A 17,821-nucleotide genomic window follows, 5' to 3' on the forward strand; every position below is an offset into this window, starting at 1 on the left:
TTCATATAGTTCTTGAGAGAAAAAAGAGAGAGAGAGAGAAAGAATGGCGGATACGCTTCCCATCGGATATCGATTTTGTCCGTCCGACGAACAAGCCATCTCCTATTGCCTTGCGCCTAAGGTGAAGGGGGATGTAGTGTTTCCAGAATGCATCCACGAGTTCGATGTGTATGAAAAGGAGCCATGGAAATTCTTCGACAAGAACGCGGAAGAAAGCTTGTACGTCTTCACCAAGCTCAAGATGAAGAAGTCTAGAGTGGAAAGAACGGCAGGTTCGGGATACTGGAGGGGAGCACAAAGCAGTGACGTCAAAGATTGCCATAATAATGTCATCGGTCTAAAGAAACACTTGAACTTTAAAGTGAAAGACGGCTCATCTTCCAATAGCCAAAACACCGAGAAAGGATCTTGGATTATGCATGAGTACTCCGTGCCTAACCAAGAGGTGAGTCGAATTCACTTGTTCTAACTTTGTTAATTTGTTGATACCTCAAGTTTTCTAGTTAATTTCCTACCATAGGAGATGATAGTCCACGAATGGTGTGAATGTCTCTAAGTCGGTATTTTAAGTTATGTATTCCAGGGTTCATTATGTTAACAAATCTGGAAAGCCAAATTTTCAAAGCCATGTGAACCGTAATATATTCCTATGATCAAATATATTCTATTTGTCAGGTTAGAGTTTTTCTCATAACGTTGAGTTGACCATCGTGCCGTAATGAGTCGAATAGTGTGGCCTTTATAATCTAGGGTTTCATCGTGAAAGAAAATCTGGAAAACCTACTAGGTGTCCTGTTTCTTTTTTTTCGTTCTTTGAAAGCCACGTTAATCGCAATGCATTCATGAAATTTTTTTTTTTTTGGTCGGTGCATTCATGTAATTAACTCAGTATCCATTATCCATAGCTTTATTTGATAAAATAGCATAATTATTTTACACCTTGTTATTTTCTTTAATACATAAACTGCAGATTGTTATGTGCAAAATCCGATTTAAAAGAGAAGAAAGCGGTGGAAAACAAGGCACTACAATATTTCTCAGCACGCCTATCGGAATTAGAGAAAATCATTGGCTTAAGGATTCTTCCGACTTCAACAACGAAATCGATGCACGTCGCGAAGACATCAACATGGAACCATCAGAGAGAATGTCACTGTTTTCAGGTCCTCATGTCGAGCGGCATCCACAAGACTACATAGGTTCAAAAGGGAACGCCTGGGCTCTAGCATCTCACCCACACTTGGCGACTAGGCCAATCGAGCAAAGCTTCATGGACAATGCAACATCCAATGGAATCGCGAATTCACTTGCATCCACAATCATGGAAGAGGATACCAATGGTGACGGCCTTCAATGGATATATAGCAACATTAGTTTTGATTAGACAAAAGTCTACGAGGACCCAAATGACGGCGTCGTATTAGGTGGCTTGCCTCCAACAACCAATGCTACCACATAAAAGTTTGGCCCCATAGTAGTGCAATGCATTATATGAACCAAATTGTCTCTTAAAATCAACGTATGTAAGACGTTGTGATTTTGCCACATTAATATGTGCTAATATTTTTCATCAAATCCCAATCTCAGTTACGTGTTTAAATGCTGTTTAAAGTGAGGAGTATCCCACTCCATTGTCATTAGTTCTCCCTTCTACATTGTCATTAAATAATATGTTTTTCTATGTTGTATAATCGAATTTCATTAAGAGCTCTCATATAAAAAGGCAAATTACCTAGTCAGCAAGCATCATATTATATATGCATTATTACATTATATATGTTGAGCTTTCTTATATATACAAAGAGTTAAAATGTAATTTGGAAATCCCTAATTTAACTTAAGACTAATAAAATGATCCGTACATGCTTATCGATATATAAATAAATAAATAAGATAAAAGAGACTAGATTCAAGAATCAAGATAGACGCAGATTGAATGACAAAGATATTGGGATAACTATCGTCCAAGAATAGCACGCCATTCCGTTTTCATTTACTTTACACAGAAGTGGTGTTTCCTAGTACGCCATAACAACTTCTACTGATTGGAGAATGTCCCATGCAAATTTTTCACTAAATGCATAACTAACGGACAAGTCCATCCTTCAATTCCTACAAAAATTAATGAATGAAAAATATTTTCGTCATCCAAAAATTTATTTAGATATAAATTATTATTGATGATGAAAATATCTTTCATTTGCTAATTATTTCAAACGACAACAAGCGATCATTTTTTGGAAATTATTTTTTAAATTATTTATTTTCTATAAAATAAATGAAGCCTTACTTGTAGTTAGAGATCAAAAAAATATTATAATATTATACTTTGTATATAGTGTTTGCCCACATTTTTCTTCCTCGGATCTTCTAAATCTATTATATATCAAAAGAACGTATACGTACTCTCTCCAATATCTCCAACCACTAAAAACGGTTAGTGTTTGCATATCCACATCCATCTCCAATATAATGCAATTTTATTTCATATACAAAAATATTAATTCATATGTACATTGAAATTTCAAAAAAAACTAATAATTTTTATTTTCTTGACGAAGCATTTGTGAACCACTTCCTGATTGTTAAGTTAAATTAGGGCTTTCATCGATGCATTTTAACTATGATTATTGTCTTAAGCATCGCCCGATAACATTTATCATTTGTGATGCTATGATTATTGTCTTAAGCATCAACGGCTTCGAATGATGAAGATGGAGGCGCATAGACCTTTGTCATGCTTCTTTCAAAGGTACTTACATATAGTATAGCATCACGAGATTATCACGACATAGGATGTATATTATAAATTTAATATAATGGTAAAATTTTAAAGATTTTGTGATATTAGTTAGAAGTTTAAGTTGTATATGAATATAATAAATTTAATTTAATATAATGAAAGATGAAAATGATTTTTAAATATAGGGTTAATACCTTAAAAAACCCTAAACTGGTACACCCGTGACAAATTTACCCCAAATTATTTTGTTGACAACCAAAAACCCCAAATAGGTACATATGTGACAGATCTACCCTCTGTTAGCTTCCATTCGATTTTTCCGTTAATTTTGCTGACATGGTTGCTGACGTGGCAAGCCATGTGGAAATTCATAAGTTTAATACCATTAAAAACCCCAAACTGGTATATTTATGACAAATTTACCCCAAACTGTTATATTTATGACAAATTTACCCCAAGCTGATATATTTACGACAAATTTACTCTAAATTAATTTTTTCGATCATAAAAAACCTAAATTGGTACACGTGCGGCACATTTACCATCTTTCAATTTTCCCAAATTTGATTGAGTTGTGATGTCCAATCAATTTTATTTTCTGGATTACTCTAACATTGCCTTCATATCATTAATACTTGATTTTTTTTATTGGAATCATTATTACAAAACTATTCAAAGGCTACCAAATGTGCACTTCATTCTTGTGCCGGGAAGATGCCCATTAACTAAAAGATGGACAAATCGATTGCGCACATATACAAAAGAATCACACTCAAAGCACACCTGAAATTAGCGACAAACATAAGTGATTTTGATTCCGGCATTTCAACGAGCATGTGATGTACGAGTCACTCATACCATTCACATGCAAGTTCCATGTTAAAATTTTGACACTTACGATTCAAGGTAGGAAAGACTACGTAACACTAATAAGGACCAGCAAAGTAAGAGTAATATGTAAGCGTACAAACAGATTGCGGACAAGTAGTAAACCATGTGGGGCTGAGACATATAAACATAAAGCCAAGTTTGTCACAAACCAAAAACGAGTGAAGCAATCACAATATGTGCACTTCTTTTGTATATGTGCGCAAGCGATCTGTCCATCTTTTAATTAATTGGCATCCTCTCGGCACAAGAATGAAGTGCACATTCGGTAGTCTTTGAATATTTTCTAATAATGATTCCAATAAAAAGAAAAAAAATTAAGTATTAATGATATGGAGGCAATGTTAGAGTAATCCAGAAAATAAAATTGATTGGACATCACAACTCAATCAAATTTGGGAAAATTGAAAGATGGTAAATGTGCCGCACGTGTACCAATTTAGGTTTTTTATGATCGAAAAAATTAATTAGAGTAAATTTGTCGTAAATATATCAGCTTGAGGTAAATTTGTCATAAATATACCAGTTTGGGGTAAATTTGTCATAAATATACCAGTTTGGGGTTTTTAATGGTATTAAACTTATGAATTTTCATATGGCTTGCCACGTCAGCAACCACGTCAGCAAAATTAACGGAAAAATCGAACGGAAGCTAACGGAGGGTAGATATGTCACATATGTACCAGTTTGGGATTTTTGGTGGTCAAAAAAATAATTTTTGGTAAATTTGTCATAGATATACCAGTTTGGGGTTTTTTAGGCAGTGATTTTTAAATATAACATACATAGGATGTACTTGACTTTAAGACTCAAGTGTGAAAATATATAATAGAAAAGACAAACATGGAACAGACCTGCTGCTCTAATACTATAATAGGAAATTTTTTGACATCTATCAATTGTTCTAACTTGTTAAATTATTAAATGAAGGCGTAGTTTTAATATTTAAATATAACAAAAATAACCAAAAGAAAAGAAAAAAAGGGTACAAAACCATTGTATATGAATAATGGTGAGGCAAACCTTGAGTAAGTAATAACAGAAAATAACTGGCAAAGGACGTACAAAAAATATTATGAACAGGTAGCAGTTTTTGACATTCTATGGTGATAATCCTCCAGAATAGCATCATTCAACTATATTTTCCGGCGAAAGGGTTTCTTGACATTATTCGGATCCGGGCGTGGGCCGTTTCTTCGGGTTACCAGCTGGGCTCTCCGGATTCGTGGGTTCAAATCCAAGTCGGTATATCGGTTAAGTGGATGGAACGAACGGTCGAGCGGTGCTCGAGGCAGATGGGCCGCGTGATCAACGGCGGGGATGATCCATCCAGGCACGACTTTGGGGACATATCAGAATGCATTATCTCCGACTGCAATTTGGTCTTCTCATCAACGATTGTGCACCCGTAAACCTCGCTACCAATCTTTTCACGCTTGTTTTATAAATGTACCATAGCCCCAGCTAAAATAGGAAAGTCATTTAGAGAACTATATAAGACCACCATTACCAATTGAAGAGTCTCAAATAGTTCTTGAGAGAGAGAAAAAGAAAAAGGAAGAATGGTGGATACGCTTCCCATTGGATACCGATTTTGTCTGTCTAACGAACAAATCTTCTCCTATTGCCTTGTGCCTAGGGTGAAGGGGGATATAGTGTTTCCCGAATTCATTCCGCAAGTTCAGTGTGTATGAAAAGGAGCCAGGGAAATTCTTCGAGGAGATCGCGGAAAAAAGCTTGTACGTCTTCACCAAGGTCAAGATGAAGAAGTTTAGAGTGGAAAGAATGGCGAGTTCGGGATACTGGAAGGGGGTGAAAAGTACCGACAACAAAGATTGCCATGGTCACGAGAAACACTAGAACTTTAAAGTGAAAGATGGCTCTCCTTTCAATAGCCGAAACACCAATAAAGGATATTTGATTATGCACGAGTACTTCATGCTTCATCAAGAAGTGAGTACGAATCTCTTGCTCTAACTCCGTTAATTTGTTGCCATGTGCATCTATCTCAAGTTTTCTAGTTAATTATTTATCGTAAGAGATGATAGTTTACGTACTATGCGATTATCTCTAAGAAACCTCGAAAAGTTGTTGGCATTTCTTTTTTTTTTAGTATAGCAAACTTTTTATTTTATGTTATGTATTCTAGAATCATTATGTTCATAAATTTGGAAAGCCAATTTATTATTATATTTTCAAATTACTGTTGAGAGTTATGTGAACTGCGTCCACTACCATGCCCATGGCGATTTGAATAGTGCCACCTTTTCTATTTTGGGGCTTCATGGAGTAAGAAAATCTGGAAAGCCAACTAGTCATCTCTTTCTTTTTCTCATTCTTTGAAAGCCACGTTAACCAGAGTGCAGTCATGCAATCGACTTAGGTTATACTCTCCGCAACTTTATTTGATTGAAAAATCATAAATTTCTTAATGCCTTAGTGTTTCCCTTGATATGTAAATTGTAGATTGTTCTGTGCAAAATCTTATTTCAAAAAGAAGAAAGCGGTGGAAACCAAGGCACCACACTATTTCTAAGCATGCTTGTCAGAATTGGAGAAAATCATCAGCTTAAGGATTATTTCGACTTCAACAACAAAATTGATGTGCCTCCCCAACAACATGGAACCATCGAAGAGAATATCACCATTTTCAGGTCCTCATGTTGAGTGGCATCCAATGGGGTGCATAGGTTCAAAGGGGGACACTTCAGCTTCAGCATCTCATCTGCGCTTGGTGATCTCTGCAAAACCAGTATAAGATATTGAGGATTTCTTCAATGCAAGAAGGCCAATCGAGCAAAACTTCGTGGACAAAGCGACATACAATGAAATCGCGGATTTACCTGCATCCACAATCACGGAAGAGATAAATGATGAAGGCCCTCAATAAATAGTTAATAATGTTAGTTTTGATTAAACAAACATCTACAAGGACCCAAACGACGATGTCGTACTCAGTGGCGTGCCGCCAACAAATGACACTACCTCATAAAAGTCTGTCCCCACAGTAGTGGAAGCACTTGAGGGACCAATCAATGAGGATCTACAAGAATATCTAAGTAATGCAATATATGAACCATATTGTCCCTAGAATCAATGAATCTAAGATGATGTAATTTTGCCACATTAATATGTGCTAATTTTTTTCGTTGAATCCCAATTCCAATTACATGTTTAAATGTTGATCACAGTGAAGAGTACTCCATTCCGTTGTCATTAGTTCTCCATTCAACATTTGTCATTGGACAATATGTTTTTCCTATGCTATATTGCATGATGGAATTTCATTAACAGCTCTCATATAAAAAGGCACATTACTTAGTGAACAATAATCCATATTATGTATGCACTATTACATTGTTGAGCTTTTTTATTGTATACAAAAAGTAAACAAAAAAAAAATGCATTCTGAAAAATCCTGGTTTATGGATTAATTGTCAAGTAGAGTGTAAAATTCTTTTAGCATGGACAATTTTTAAACACGATGGCTTGTTTAGAAACTTTCACTTTTGTTGTGCAATATTATCATCAAACCCTTTCTTATCAATTATCTTTTATATACATATATGACAAAAGAAAAACCTCTTTAAAGATTTTTCAAAATAAAATCACCGTTACAATTTCCAGAGTGAAACTTTAAATTATGAAATTTAATTAAATCAAAACATTGCATAGAATAAAAAGTGCCGGTGAACCTCATCATTTTGAATTGACAAAAACTAATATTGTCCATAATGTGTTTACGACAAAATATTAAGATAAGAAAGGATTTAACGATGATGTACACATTAAAACTGAAAATTTATAATCATGTAATTATCTTTAAAAATTGTCAATATTAATTTTTTTTTACATATTCTACTTGATAATTTCATAAATTGGCTCAACGCTATAGAAAAGAATTTAGTTTCTTGAAAACTTCTCTTTTCATTAAAATTAATTTCTATAAATGTAAAATTTGAAAAGAAAAGAAAACCATAGTGCCTTTAAAATAGATGAAATACTCACAATAAACAAAAATAAAACACATGAAATTATTAATTATGACAACTAGATACGACTTAGAAATATAAAAACTTAAACCACCACTTTGACTTTCAACTGAAATGATTAATGACAATTTTGTTTTTTTGAAGATGAAGATGTAGAAAGATAGTGGAAATAGCGCCGCCCTATTACCAATTCTATTTCATAAATTTAGTTAGCGACGACATTTGAAGGATGAGATGAAAACTATTGAATGTAAAGTATAGTTTAAAAACTTATAAAATAAATATCCTTAAATCGTATTGAACCTGTAAAAATATTGAGAAAAAAGAGTGCTTATATACGTATGAAAGAAAGTGGTGGTTAATCAATTAATTTTTATTATATATAGATAGGGTAATTTGAGAGAGCAAAAAGTGAGACAAACCGTGAATTTAACTTAAATATCTTTAATATGACATGTCCTTAATTTCCTTCTTCATCTGAGTCCATATTATTAACGAAACGCCACGGTTCGAAGCTTTCCAATTTATAATTCAAAAGTTAATCAAGCCCTAAGTATGGATCTAGGAGATCCTCCGTTCAAAGTAATTTCAAGGGCCACGATACCGAACTATGATTGAAGGCTTATGCAATTCACACAAAAGGAAAGGCATCCATGCAGATTAGTCAAGACTTCAGTTTCAAATTTTGGATATCTATTTTATATATAAAATAGTTTAATTTGCAAACAAACCAGATTGAAAACCGTTAACTAGAAGAATAATTGGAGGTACATATGTAGATCGAGCCATTCATTCAGCCTGTAATTAATTCGATTTTATAGAATTAGAATTGAATTCGATCAAATCACTAAATTAAATCATATTAATTATTATAAACAGACCACAAGCCTAATGATATCTATATACTTGGTTAATCTTACATGTCAACCTACTTATTTTTTCCCATGACAAAATATCCCGCAGGACCACCATAGTTTAAGCATATATACCGAATATATTGTCTAATTTGGGTTTTTTATTAGATTGTAATAACGAAAAATTCATCAGAAACAATTTGATAATTGAATATACAGTCTTACATAGGATAACTTGCAAACCATCTTCTTCACATCACCGACCAGTCGAAAAAAAATATTACATAACTGATTGTCTAAAACCTAAAGTTTGTACTCCCGTAAGAAACTCCCACTTGAACTTTAAAGTGAAAGACGGCTCATCTTCCAATAGCCGAAACACCGAGAAAGGATCTTGGATTATGCATGAGTACTCCGTGCCTAACAAAGAGGTGAGTCGAATTCACTTGTTCTAGCTTTGTTAATTTGTTGATACCTCAAGTTTTCTAGTTAATTTCCTACCATAAGAGATGATAGTCCACGTATGGTGTGAATGTCTCTATTTCGGTATTTTAAGTTATGTATTACAGGGTTCATTATGTTAACAAATCTGGAAAGCCAAATTTTGAAAGTCATGTGAACCATAATATATTCCTATGATCAAATATATTCTATTTGTCAGGTTAGAGTTTTTCTCATAACGTTGAGTTGACCATCGTGTCGTAATGAGTCGAATAGTGTGGCCTTTATAATCTAGGGTTTCATCGTGAAAGAAAATCTGGAAAACCTACTAGGTGTCCTGTTTCTTTTTTCGTTCTTTGAAAGCCACGTTAATCGCAATGCATTCATGAAATTTTTTTTTTTTTTGGTCGGTGCATTCATGTAATTAACTCAGTATCCATTATCCATAGCTTTATTTGATAAAATAGCATAATTTTTTTACACCTTGTTATTTTCTTTAATACGTAAACTGCAGATTGTTATGTGCAAAATCCGATTTAAAAGAGAAGAAAGCAGTGGAAAACAAGGCACTACAATATTTCTCAGCACGCCTATCGGAATTAGAGAAAATCATTGGCTTAAGGATTTTTCCGACTTCAACAACGAAATCGATGCACGTCGCGAAGACATCAACATGGAACCATCAGAGAGAATGTCACTGTTTTCGGGTCCTCATGTTGAGCGGCATCTACTGGACTGCATAAGTTCAAAAGGGAACGCCTGGGCTCTAGCATCTCACCCACACTTGGCGACTAGGCCTATCGATCAAAGCTTCATGGACAATGCAACATCCAATGGAATCGCGAATTCACTTGCATCCACAATCATGGAAGAGGATACCAATGGTGACGGCCTTCAATGGATATATAGCAACATTAATTTTGATTAGACAAAAGTCTACGAGGACCCAAATGACGGCGTCGTATTAGGTGGCTTGCCTCCAACAACCAATGCTACCACATAAAAGTTTGGCCCCATAGTAGTGCAATGCATTATATGAACCAAATAGTCTCTTAAAATCAACGTATGTAAGACGTTGTGATTTTGCCACATTAATATGTGCTAATATTTTTCATCAAATCCCAATCTCAGTTACGTGTTTAAATGTTGTTTAAAGTGAGGAGTATCCCACTCCATTGTCATTAGTTCTCCATTCTACATTGTCATTAAATAATATGTTTTTCTATGTTATATAATCGAATTTCATTATGAGCTCTCATATAAAAAGGCAAATTACCTAGTCAGCAAGCATCATATTATATATGCATTATTACATTATATATGCTGAGCTTTCTTATATATACAAAAAGTTAAAATGTAATATGGAAATCCCTAATTTAACTTAAGACTAATAAAATGATCCATACATGCTTATGGATATATAAATAAATAAAAAAGATAAAAGAGACTAGATTCAAGAATCAAGATAGACACAGATTGAATGACAAAGATATTGGGATAACTATCGTCCAAGAATAGCATGCCATTCCACTTTTTCATTTACTTTACACAGAAGTGGTGTTTCCTAGTATGCCTTGACACCCGAATCGAAATTCCAGGCTCAACTACTCAAGACCATTTCTACACCGCTTCCATTCATCCATCCAGCCTCAGAAAAAAACCTAGAAAGGAAGCTCGCATTCGCCCTTCCTCCGTTCCATCCCTTCCCAAGCAGCACCAATCAGGCACCGCATGCACATGGACGTCCGGACCCAAAATCCACACGCGGGATCTCAGAAAGGAACGCCATTCCTCATCTCCGCACAACGAGAGCCGAGCGAAGCAAATTCACGGATCGACGGAGACGCGTCTCTACGGATGAGCAGAGATTCTCACCATATCGGGGGGAGTTGGGGTTGGGTTGTTCATCTTGACAGAGATTTCGCTTCGCGGAAAGCTTGCTGGAAAACGGATTCGGGGGATTTCGAATTTGTAGGGGAAAGTGCGGGAAAATGTGTGAAGCGAATCGAGGGAAAGTGCCGGGGAAGAGATGTGATCCCGCTTTCACGGTTTTGCCCTCCCCGGTTTCGGGCCATTCGAGAGAATCGCCGCCGGCTCTCGAGGGGCGTCATTGGAAATTCGCGTCGAGCAAAGAATTTTGAACTGTCTTGCAGGACGCGACAAGCGGGCCGGGCTCCTCCGGATCTGGGCTTGGGCCTTTTCTTCGGGTTAGGGGTACCAGCTGGACTCTCTGGATTCGCGGATTCAAATCCGAGTCGGGTAAATCGGTTAGCGGATTGGACGAACGGTCGAGCGGTGCTCGAGGCAGATGGACCGCATGATCAATGGCCGGGATGATCAATCCATATCCGACTAGGGAATAAAAAATCAAATGCAATATCTCCAGCTGCAATTAGGTCTCCTCCTCGTCGGGTTTGGTTTACATTATTTGGCTTATTTTATAAATGTACCACCGCCCTAGCTAAAACAGGAAAGTCATTAGAAAGCTATATAACACCATCGTCATGATTGGAAAAGTCTCAGATAGTTCTTGACAGAGAAAAAAAGAGACAGAGGAAGAATGGCGGATACGCTTCCCCTCGGATACTGATTTTGCCCGTCCGACGAAGAAGTCTTCTCCTATTGCCTTGCGCCTAAGGTGCAGGGGCAAGTAGTGTTTCCTGAATTCATCCGCGAGTTCGATGTGTATGAAAAGGAGCCATGGAAGTTCTTCAACGAGAATGCAGAAAAAAGCTTGTACGTCTTCACCAAGCTCAAGATGAAGAAGTCTAGAGTGGAAAGAACGGCGGGTTCAGGATACTGGAAGGGGGCGAAAAGCACCGACTTCATAGATTGTAATAGCAACATCATCGGTCAAAAGAAGCACTTGAACTTTAAAGTGAAAGACGGTTCCTCTTTCGACAGCCAAAACGCCGAGAAAGGATCTTGGATTATGCACGAGTACTCCATGCCTAATCAAGAAGTGAGTTGAATTCTCTCATTCTAACTTTGTTAATTTGTTGCCATGTGCGTCTACCTCAAGTTTTCAAGTTAAGTTTCTACCGTAAGAGATGATGGTCTACATACGGTGTGAGTATCTCTAATAAACCTGGGAAAGTTGCTGGGATTTTACTGATTATAGCAAACTCGTTATTTTGCGTTATTTATTCTAGAGTTCAATATGTTCATAAATCTGGAAAGCCAAATTTAATTTCTTTTCAAATTAAATTTGGGAGTAATGTGAACCATAATATATTCTAGCGTTTGTCATGCTAGTGTTTTTCTCATAATATTGCATCCACCATCTTGCCCTTGGCGATTTGAATAAGTGCCGCCTTTCTATTCTTGGTTTTCACGGATTAAGAAAATCTGGAAAGCCAACTAGTAATCTTTTTTCCTTTTTCTCACTCTTTGAAAGCCGCGTTATCCACAATGCAGTCATGTAATCAACTTGGGTTCTATTCTCCACAACTTTACTTGGTAAAGAAAAAAAAATCATAATTTTTCTTAACGCCCTAGTGTTTCCTTTTATATGTAAATTGCAGATTGTTATGTGCAAAATCCGATTTAAAAAAGAAGGCGGTGGAAAACAAGGCACTACACTGTGTCTAAGCGTGCCAATCAGAATTCCAGAAAATCATTGGCTTAAGGATTCTTCCGACTTCAACAACAAAATCGATGTGCCTCACCAAGACATCAACATGGAACCCTCGAAGACAATGTCATTGTTTTCGAGTCCTCATGTCGAGTGGAATCCATTGGATCGCACAGGTTCAAAGGAGGACATTTTGGCTTTGGAGTCTCACCCGCGCTTGGCGATCTCTGCGTCAGATATTGAGGATTTCATCAATGTAAGAAGGCCAATCAAGCAAAGCTTCGTGGATGATGCGACATCCAATGGAATCGTGAATTTACCTGCATCCACCATGATCGTGGAAGAGGATACCGATGGTGACGACTCTCAATGGATACATAAGTACATTAATTTTGATTAGATAAATGTTTACAATGACCTAAAAGATGGAATCGTACTAGGTGACTTGCCTCCAACAAGTGACGCTACCACATAAAAGTTCATCTCCACAATAGTGGAAGCACTTGAGCAATCGTTCAATGAGTCTAGGAAAAATTGTGAGGACCGGATTTCTCTTAAAATTGATGAATTTAAGATGTTGTGGTTTTGCCACATTAATATGTGCTAATATTTTTTGTTGGATCCTAATTGCAATTACATGTTAATATTTTGATTAAAGTGAATGGTACCCCATTCCATAGTCATTAGTTCTCCATTCTATGTTGTCATCAAACAAAATGTTTTTCTATGCTATATACTAGTTCTCCATTCTACGTTGTCATCAAACAAAAAAATTCTATGCTATCTGCTGCATGAACAAATTTCATTAACAGCGCACATATAAAAAGGCAATTTACCGAGTCAGCAAGCATTCATATTATATATGCACTATCACATTATATATGTTGAGCTTTTTCATATATACCAAGAGTTAAAATGCAATTTGAAAATCTCCAATTTTATTTGAGAATAATGAAGTGATCTCTGCATCCTTATCAAAATATATAAATGAAGATGATTAAAGAGACCATATTCAAGAATCAAGATAAATGTGGACTGAATGATAAAGATATTGAGATAACTATCGTCCAAGAATAGCACGATATTCTATTTTCATTTGCCACACCAAAAAGTGATATTTCCTAGTGAGCCCTTTGGAACTTGTGTCGATTTGAGAATTTTGCATGCAAATTTTTCTTTGACCATATTACCGACATACAAGGGCATACCTCACTTCCATGAGCATTGTAGAGTAAGTTTCGTGAAAATAAATTATTTGAAAAATATTTCCTAAATTGATAATTTATATCTCTAATAAAAATTAATAAATAAAAAATATTTTCTTTTTTTTTTTTTTTTTTTGGTAAAGAAAAATATTTTCATTGTTTATAATCATATTTATATATAAGTTACAATGAAAACATTTTTCATTAGTTAAATATTTCAAGCGACAACAAATGGTCATTTTTTGGAAAAAAAATTTCGAAATCATTTCCTTTTTCCATGAAATAAACAGAGTCTTAGTTGTTGTCGGACGTCAGAAATAATTTAAATGAACATATTAATTTTAATGAAGAACGCCCTCATTCAAATATCATGTTTTGCATGTAGTGTTGGCCCGCATTTTACTTCCTTGGAACCTCTAAATCTCTTATACTTCAAAAGAATGCCATAATCTCTCCCACATCTCCAACGATTTAAAACAATTAGTGTTTGCATATCCAATATTAATTGATATGTCCATTGAAATTTCAAAAAAAAAATCTTTTAATTTTTACTTTCTTGACAAAGATCCATCTCTAATATAATGCAATTTTATTTCATGTACAAAAATATTAATTGATATGTCCATTGAAATTTCTAATAATAATAATAATAATAATAATAATAATAATAATAATAATAATAATAATAATAATAATAATAATAATAATAATAATAATAATAATAATAATAATAATAATAATAATAATAATAATAATAATAATAATAATAATAATAATAATAATAATAATAATAATAATAATAATAATAATAATAATAATAATAATAATAATAATAATAATAATAATAATAATAATAATAATAATAATAATAATAATAATAATAATAATAATAATAATAATAATAATAATAATAATAATAACAACAAAAACAACAACAACAACAACAACAACAACAACAATAATAGGCTATGTATTATATGGATGAGGTTATTTTGCCTTTTTAATGAAAAGTCAGAGAGTATGGGATTCAAACTTTTTAGCATCAACGCAACATAATTTTATTAATATAGAAGTATGGTTGACTTGTAATCAAGATATGTCAACTAATGTAAGAAAAAGTTTAAAAATCTTTTAATTTTCATTGATATTATACAAATCTTAGTCGGTAAATCAGTGATTGAATTGTATAGGAATATTTTGCTAATCTCATGAATCAGTTAAGTTTGAGCCTTTGCTAGTGGACTTAAACCAAAACTAATTAATGAGTTTATAGGTCATTAAGAGAAAATGTTAGACAAGCTTTGAAGGTTTATTAGGGATTCTGACACAATGTGTAGTTGTGCCATAGAAAAAATCCAAATGTTAAAAGAAAGTGTATGCATGAAGATGACAAAAAAACTTAATAGAGTCGAATAATACACAAAAAATTACTTCTTGTTTAAGCACTTGAGAAATCTTTCATATGATTTTGTACCCACTTTTACTCAAGCTTTTCTTCTTCTCTCGAGAACTCTGTATTCTGGATTACAACGTATTCTGTGCGCGTACATGTGATTCTTTTTGGCAATGACGATGCACTTAAATGCATATGTGAGTTTTGGCAGTGCTTAAGGTAGATATACCTTTTGGGAAATTTAAATGTAAGCAGAGTCCAATAGGAAATTTGAAGTTTGTGCTCTAGAAGCGTCACGTCTATAAACTTCCCAAACCACAATCATAATGAAATGAAGATAAATTTTACATTTATTGATAATCCATCAACGCACAACTTTGTAGATATATTAGATGCATTATCTGCTTTTCTCATCAACGACGTAGTTAATGTTATTTGGCTAATAAGCCAGAAAAAAAAATATCCCAACAGGAAAACAGCTTGACTTAACCAAACTCAAAGGTTAATAATAACTCTAACATAAAGATTACTTTGAAGAATCTTTTATTGGACCCGATCTAGTTGAAAAAGATTTGAATTGTCCACCTGTAAACCTCATGACTATCTTTCCACGCTTATACTATTAATGTACCACGCAATAGCTAAAATAGTAAAATCATATAGAGAGCTATATAAGATCATCATCATAAATTGAGAAGTCCCAAAAAGTTCTTGAGAGAGAAGAAAAGGAGAGGAAGAATGGCGGATACACTTCCCATCGGATACCGATTTTGTCCGTCCGACCAAGAAGTCTTTTCCTATTGCCTTGCGCTTTGGGTGAAGGGGGATGAAGGTTTTCCTGAATTCATCTGTAAGTTCAATGTGTATGAAAAGGAGCCGTGGAAATTCTTCAACGTGAATGTGGAAAAAAGCTTGTACGTTTTCACCAAGGTCAAGATGAAGAAGTCTAGAGTTGAAGAATGGCGGGTTTGGGATATTGGAAGGGGGCAAAAAGCACCGACATCAAAGATCGCCATGGCAATTTCATTGGTTACAAGAAACACTTCAACTTCATAGTGAAAGACGGCTCCTCTTCCGACGGCCGAAACGCCAAGAAAGGATCATGGATTATGCACGAGTACTTCATGCCTAACCAAGAAGTGAGTCAAATGCTTCCGTTCTAACTTTGTTAATTTGTTGCCATGTGCATCTACCTCAAGCCTTCTTGTTAATTTCTTTACTGGTCTACGTACTGTGAGTATCTCTTACTCATTATTTTGAGTTATGTATTCTAAGGTTCATTATGCTCATGAATCTCAAAAGTCAATTTATTTTCTTTTCAAATAAATTTTGAAAGCCATGCAAACCACAATACTATTCCTATGATCACTATATTCTACTTGTCAGGTTAGAGTTTTTCTCAAAATATTGAGTCCACCATCATGCTGTAGTGATTTGAATAGTGCGGCCTTTATATCATAGGGTTTCATCGTGCAAGAAAATCTGGAAAACCTAATAGTTGTCCTTTTCCTTTTCCTCGATCTCTGAAAGCCATGTTAATCACAATGCACTCACGTAATTGACTTGGTTTCTTTTCTCCATAGCTTTATTTGATAAAATAGCATAAAAAAATTTTACACCTTATTAAATTTTTTATATGTAAATTGCATATTGTGCTGTGCAAAATCCGATTTAAAAAAGAAGAATGTGGTGGAAAACAAGGCACTACGTTGTTCCTAAGCATGCCTTTCAGAATTGGAGAAAATCATCAGCTGAGGGATTCTTTCAACTTCAACAACAAAATCGATGCGCCTCATCAAGACATCAACATGGAACCATCCAAGACAATGTCTCCATTTTCGGGTCCTCATGTTGAGTGGCATCCATTGAATTACACAGGTTCAAAGGGGAACATTTTGGCGTTGGCATCTCACCCACGCTTGGCGATCTCTGCATCAAATATTGAGGATTTTGTCAATGTAAGAAGGCCAATCGAGCAAAGCTTCAAGGACGATGCAACATCCAATGGAATCATAAATTTACCTACATCCACAATAATGGAAGAGGATACCAATGGTGACGACTCTCAGTGGATACATAAATACATTAGTTTTGATTAGACAAATGTCTAGTATGACCAGCGTCATGTAGGTGGCTTGCCTCCAACTAGTGACACTACCGCATAAAAGTTTGTCGCCACAGTAGTGGAAGCACTTGAGCGATCGCTCAACTAGTCTACGAGAAATTATGAAGACTGGATTGTCTCTTAAAATCGATGAATCTAAGATGTTGTGATTTTGCCACATTAGTATGTGCTAATATTTTTCGTCATATCCCAATCGCAATTACATTTTTAAATGTTGATTAAAGTGAGGAGTATCCCATTTCATTGTCATTAGTCCTCCATTCTACATTGTCACCAAACAATATATTTTTCTATGCTATATTGCATGACCAAATTTCATTAAGAGCTCTAATATAAAAAGGCAAACTACCTCGTTAGCAAGTGTCCATATGATATATGCACTATTACATTATATATGTTGAGCTTTTTTTATATATACCAAGAGTCAAAATACAATCTAGAAATCACTAATTTAACTCAAGAATAATGAAGTAATCTCTGCATCCTTAGAAAGAATATGTTGTTACTATGCTATACTGCATGATCAAATTTCATCAAAGCTCTCATATAAAAGGCATATTACCTAGTTAGCAATCATCCATGTTATATATATACTATTACATTATA

The 17,821-nt window shown here is 34.7% G+C and overlaps 1 protein-coding gene across 1 annotated transcript; it reads left to right on the forward strand.

Moving 5' to 3' along the window:
* Window positions 1–43: 43 nt before the first annotated feature.
* On the forward strand, window positions 44–5,043 carry LOC104431445 (NAC domain-containing protein 101-like). Its single transcript, XM_010044079.2, has 2 exons — window positions 44–445; window positions 4,753–5,043. The coding sequence occupies exons 1-2, from the start codon at window positions 44–46 to the stop codon at window positions 5,041–5,043; spliced, it is 693 nt and encodes a 230-aa protein (XP_010042381.2).
* Window positions 5,044–17,821: the final 12,778 nt, after the last annotated feature.

Source organism: Eucalyptus grandis, chromosome 11 (genome assembly GCF_016545825.1).
Source record: "Eucalyptus grandis isolate ANBG69807.140 chromosome 11, ASM1654582v1, whole genome shotgun sequence".
Classification (NCBI taxonomy): Eukaryota; Viridiplantae; Streptophyta; class Magnoliopsida; order Myrtales; family Myrtaceae; genus Eucalyptus; species Eucalyptus grandis.